This window comes from Aptenodytes patagonicus, chromosome 10 (assembly GCF_965638725.1).
Source record: "Aptenodytes patagonicus chromosome 10, bAptPat1.pri.cur, whole genome shotgun sequence".
Classification (NCBI taxonomy): Eukaryota; Metazoa; Chordata; class Aves; order Sphenisciformes; family Spheniscidae; genus Aptenodytes; species Aptenodytes patagonicus.
The window spans coordinates 6,657,542-6,662,771 of NC_134958.1; the positions used below are offsets into that span (position 1 = coordinate 6,657,542).

Sequence of the window (5,230 nt, forward strand, 5' to 3'; positions counted from 1 at the left end):
CCAGCTGGGGTACATCTGTGCAGCCACAGGTACCTACATACATCACCCACGAAGCAGCAGCCTGCGGGCAGAGCCACTGCAGGTGAGCATCACCCCGTCCCCACACCGTCACAGCAGCCCACGCCGCAGCTCAGCATCATTCCCACCCCGCAGGGCAGGCACGGCTCTCGCTCCCAGACCCTGCGCACAGGGACGCTGTCTCACAGGGTGGGCAAATCCCAGCAGTGCCTCTCCTTTACGCAGGGAGCTCCCGGAGCTGTGACAGCCCAGCTGCTGGAGCGTGACACAGTAGGACACTTTCTCTTGCAATGGGCTTTTTCTAAGCAGCCAGCAGCGCTGGACCACAGGGTTCTTGCTGAGCCCATCCTCTGCTCCTCCTCCCTTCACAGGGATATCCCCAGAACAGAGGGGACCAGCCCATACCCCAAGGAACTGCTCACTCCAGCCATCATCAGGTCACTCAAAGCACCTTTTCTGGTTGCAGGTGGGTTTTAAGCACTGGGACACAGCACAGGACGCAGGCAGCACATGCCCACCCCTTGCCGACCCCATCCCTGCCCTCTCCCTCCTGGAGAGCTGCCAGATCAGATCACGCAACACGCACACAAGGGTTTTGCGAGAAGAGTTTTTAATTCAGAATTGGACAAATATGTGAGTAGTCTATTTAAAATGAAGTGCATCCTATGCTCTTGTCCAAGCTGGACACCGACTAGACCCAGATTTTCTTTTCAGGCCTCACTGTGCAAAGAAAGTGAGGAGGAAACTGGTTGTTTAACTGGCCCCGGATGGTTTGCAGCTTTTGGGCATCAGCAAGACACCTCGGTCCTCCCACGGGAAGACTTGACACTCGCCCACTATGGGGGTATCCCCTCCCAGAGGACATGGGAGGTGCCCTGGCGGCCCCAGCCCACTGCTGCAGCTATCGCACGCCCACAGGGGCTCCTCCAGGCTGGCACCGGGACCCTGCTCGTCCCCGAGCACCAAGTGACAGATGAACACGGCGCAGCCACAGCGCTTATTTCCGTGCGACAGCAAGAGGCTGCAGACAGCATTTTCGGGAGATCGCCGGTGTCCAAGTGCCACCATTTCTCTGTCCCTGAGCAGGGCTGGGGGCGTCCGACTCCTCTGCGCTGCTGTCCGCAGCGGGGCCAGGTGCCAGGCAGAGCACGTGGGGCACAAGCTCCGGGGAAGGAGGTCAGCAGCTGCCTGCACCTTTAATAGCTGAAGGCATCAGGATGGCCTGAAACACATGGAGGAGACGCTGTCCCCCATCACAGGCTGCTTGCCATCAGGTCCGTGGGCCAGTACCGGTCGTCCATGTACTGGTTGCTGTCTGTGGTGGGGTCTGTGACGGGGCTGGGGGGCCGGGGGGGCAGGCTACGGGCCAGCTCCGTCTCCCACTGCACCTCCACCAGTCTGTACAGCTCCATGGCTGTCTGAGCATCCTCCACCGACGAGTGCCCTTTGGAGCCGACCTGAGCAAAGGGGGAAAAGCCTCGTTAGAAAAAGGGTTTGGCAAAAATCCAACAGGTCACCTTGTCTGCTTGCTCGGAAGGACACAAGTGCTGGGGGTTTTGGAGACGGCAAAGGTTCGATGCAGCCCAGGAGATGCATGCATCTCAGGCACTTTCTGGAGGGCACAGGTCCTGTCTCTGCTTTACTGAGATACTTAATGGTCAGCTTGGGAGGTTCTGGCCTCCCCCAGCTTGATCGTAGCCGGGAGCACAGGATGAACAACGTTCATCTCCACCTCACAGACAGCACCCATGGAGATGGGGGGACCAGGCGGACCACACAGGCTCGTAGCAAACCCAGGAACTGCTCCCCACCTCAAGGTTCCTGGTGCCTACCTGGATCTTTTTCTGGAGCAGGTGCCTGGCCAAGCTCTTGAGGGAGACGCTGGCCCTGACAGGCAGCCCTGCCCTCTGGTTCAGCACGGGGATCCGGCTGGTGTCTCGGGTCCTGTCTTTCGGGTGGAAGTACTTCAGGGCTTGGAAGTCATTGTGGATGGCGTGTCCTACCACAATCTTGTCTTTCAAGATCTTCAGGATCTGGAAACGTCAGAAAGGGTTAGACAAGGCAGTGCAGCAAAAGAAACACCAATTAAGCATAAAATAAATAATTTTGTGTTAAATTCAGTTCCTTCAGTTCTAGTTTTTTAGGTTCCCAGAACAGAGCAGTAACAAGCAAACCAACCCACTGCATGGCTTTGGAGACTCCCTGTCCTGTGCTTGTGTGTCTGCCTCAGAGCAGCTCAACACAGGCCACCAAATATCCCAATTTGTGGCCGGCAGATAACACACGGCCTTTTTTTAAAAAAAAAATTTCTCTTTTTCCTCACCTCTGCCTGGGCAGCCTTGAAGGGAATTGCACTCTTCATGTGCTGCTTGGTGATGCCACTCCAGCGCGTCCGGTAGTCCACGATGGGGAGCTCGGGCTGGACGTACTTGTCGTAGATGACGTCCCCCTCATAGTTCACCACAGAGCACCGTGCCAGCTCACTCAGCCTGCCCTGAGGACCGGTGCCCACCATCTCGCAGTCGATGGCTACGTATTTGCCCGGGCGCAAGAGCGGGGAGGACATCTGCACCCCCTTGGAGCTGCCATTCCCCTGGGACAGCAGCACGGAGTGGTGCCCGGCTATGCTGCCCAGAGAGGCGGATGGTGACAGGGATGGGGAGACCACCTGTTTGGGCTTGGGGACCTTCCCGCAGCGCGGTGCCGCGGTGCCACCCGTCTTGGTGAGCGTGCTGCATGCCTCCGGCCCCACCATGGGGGTCTGGCTGCCCAGGCGCCTTTGGGGACTCAGCAGTCCCTTCTGCTCCAGCAGCACCCGGCGCTCCATGAACCGCTGGTGCTTGCGGCTCTTCTTCTTGCCGCGACCCTGCGGCACGCTGGGACCCTCCGCGGGCTGAGCGCAGCCCCCTGCAGCGGGACCATGGGTGCCCTGTGGGGTGGGCATGGAGATCTTCGGGGCGGGCAGCAGCGGGGTCATCTGCCCTTTGCCAGGAGGCATCCCTACTGCAGTGGGCACAGGAGAGCATGAGAGCCACGCAGACCCCACACCCCCCTGTCAAAAGGGACCCACATACCCCACAGCAAACCCCCCTTCGGCGACATACCCCCCCTCCCGTGGCGTGGGCAGGCACAGGCAGTCCAGGCAGAAGCTGTGGGGCAGGGGAAGGGGGGACACGGGCACATCGTCACACCCTGTCCCCACGCCCTCGCCCCCTCGTTGCCCGGCCCCCGCCCGCCCCACTCCCGGTCCCAGAGCTCTGCCCACCCCCTTACCGATCCGCAGACCCCTGCCCACCCCCACTAACCCCCCCCGCCTGCCCCTTTGCACACCCCTAGGGCCCCGTGCGCCCATTACCCGGTCCCTCTCTGCCTCGCTGCCGGCCCCGGTCCCCTGCCCGCCCCACTGCCCGCCCCCAAGCCCCTACCCGCCCCCGGCCCCCCCGCTTGTCCCCGGACCCACCGCTGCCCGGCCGGACCCGGCGCGGCTCCCACGTGTCTCGCCCGGAAGCTGCCGCGCTCACATGCCCGGACAAGTCCCGCCGTGGCCACGCCCCCCGTCTCCCCATTGGCTGCGCGGGAGGGGCGATTTGCATGCGGGGGGGCGGTGCCCGCAGGCGCAGCAGGGCAGGGCGGGGCTGCCACCGCCTCGCTATAAGGCGCCTCGGCTATAGCGCGGGGGGGGGGGGGGGGGGGGGGGCAGGCTCAGCTAGCGAGGGGTGCTGGTGCTGGTGCTGGTGCTGGTGCTGGTGCTGGTGCTGGTGCTGGTGCTGGTGCTGGTGCTGGTGCTGGTGCTGCCGCGGGGCCGCCGGAGCAGCACATCTGGTGCTCGCGTCCCGGACCTGGGTGCTGCTCAGGGCTTCCAGGCCGTCCCACCTCTGGCCCTGATGGGAGGGGACCTTTCTGGGTGGTGGGTTTGGGGTGGGGGTGCACGCCAGGGTACCCAGCCCCACGCCCTGGAGCTCAGCCCAGCACCGACGTGCTGTGGTTTTGCTCTGCGTTTGCTGGGGTGCGGTGCTGACCCTGTGGGCATCCCTTCTCCTGCTGGGGTCCCCCAGGCTGCTGGCTGGGCAGCACCGCTCCTGCGGGGTGGGCTGAGGCACCGCAGCATGAGGTTTGCATCCTCCAAGCTCTCCCGTGGTGCTCCCCGGGGTCGTGGGGGGCAGCTCTGGATGGGGCAGAGGTGCAGATGGGGTTTCAGACCGGCCCCTCGTTGCTTCGCTTTCAAGGCTCACAAAAGCAACGGCCGAGGTGGTCAGAAGCAGAGAAAGGCCACAGCCACTGGCTTGTCCCCGCACCTTCAGCATCGCCGGGGAGGCCGTGCACCCTAGGGCAGACTGTGACTTGTTGTGGTGGGATGAGCCATACAACAACAAAATCACTAGTCTTCCAGAGGGAGCCAGGCACCGCATCCGTCCTCATCCCACGGGGCCCCGCATCGAGCATCCCTTCTCCCTGCCACCGAGGGGGCTCGCAGGGACATGGTACAAGTGTTTTCACACTCCATCATTCCCCCTTTTTGCCTGGTCAGAAAGAAAAGATTTAGATGACCCTATGATTTATTTTTTCCTATTTATTTCTTTTATGCTTTTCTTCTGGCTAGTAAACCTCTTCCTTAAATCTGATGCTCTGTTTTGCATCTATTGCTTCTGTCCCTGCTGTTCGGCTAATTAATTCCCCCTAATCAAAGTAGTTCAAGCGTCCCACAATGACTTGCTAGGGAGCCCTGGCAGGTTTCTGTGTAGAAATTTATACTCTTTTCTGGTGTTTTTGGTGAAACTGTGCATTACAGCTCTTGGGGATGGTTCATTTGGGGTTCCTGGGTCTCTTTGCCCCGTTTTTCTCCCCCTAAGTGAGGTGTGAACTGACTGTCATCGCACAAGTGGGAGCAAACTCGAGCCCCGGTGTGAGGGAAATGGGCTTGCATTGCTGGTGGCATTTCTCTGCCAGCTCCGGGCGGGCGAGGAGGTGGCATCACTGGCTGCTCTTCTCCCTCATGCCCTGCGGTGGGACGGGAGATTCGAGCACCTCGACCGTTCGGTGCTTCTTGGTTGATAGGTTCTCCCCAGGCACATTGCTGTTGCACTCGTGGGGCTGATCACTCTTGGCTTGTCCACAACAAACCCATCCGTCTCCCCTCATGTTTGCTCAGTGACTCCTTCCTTCCCAGGCTGTATGTTTTGCAAGAGGCACTCTATTCTCTTTGGCAGTGCGA

The 5,230-nt window shown here is 60.8% G+C and overlaps 1 protein-coding gene across 1 annotated transcript; it reads right to left on the reverse strand.

Annotated features, from left to right (window-relative positions):
• Positions 1 to 617: 617 nt before the first annotated feature.
• Positions 618 to 3,517, reverse strand: AEN (apoptosis enhancing nuclease). The gene is made up of 4 exons (XM_076348702.1): positions 3,479 to 3,517; positions 2,342 to 3,021; positions 1,851 to 2,051; positions 618 to 1,475 (listed from the first exon to the last, which is right to left on the reverse strand). Exons 2-4 carry the CDS (start codon positions 3,014 to 3,016, stop codon positions 1,272 to 1,274), a joined length of 1,080 nt encoding a protein of 359 aa, XP_076204817.1. The 5' UTR covers positions 3,017 to 3,021; positions 3,479 to 3,517; the 3' UTR covers positions 618 to 1,271.
• Between the last annotated feature and the right edge of the window lie 1,713 nt (positions 3,518 to 5,230).

What these genes read in the sequence shown, in the direction of transcription:
- AEN (XM_076348702.1), bottom strand. Translation starts at nt 3,016, where the DNA reads ATGCCTCCTGGCAAAGGGCAGATGACCCCGCTGCTGCCCGCCCCGAAG. An exon ending in TCAAGGCTGCCCAGGCAGAG is followed by an intron (nt 2,052 to 2,341) that starts GTGAGGAAAAAG and finishes TGACGTTTCCAG; the next exon opens with ATCCTGAAGATCTTGAAAGA. An exon ending in TGCTCCAGAAAAAGATCCAG is followed by an intron (nt 1,476 to 1,850) that starts GTAGGCACCAGG and finishes CCCTTTGCTCAG; the next exon opens with GTCGGCTCCAAAGGGCACTC.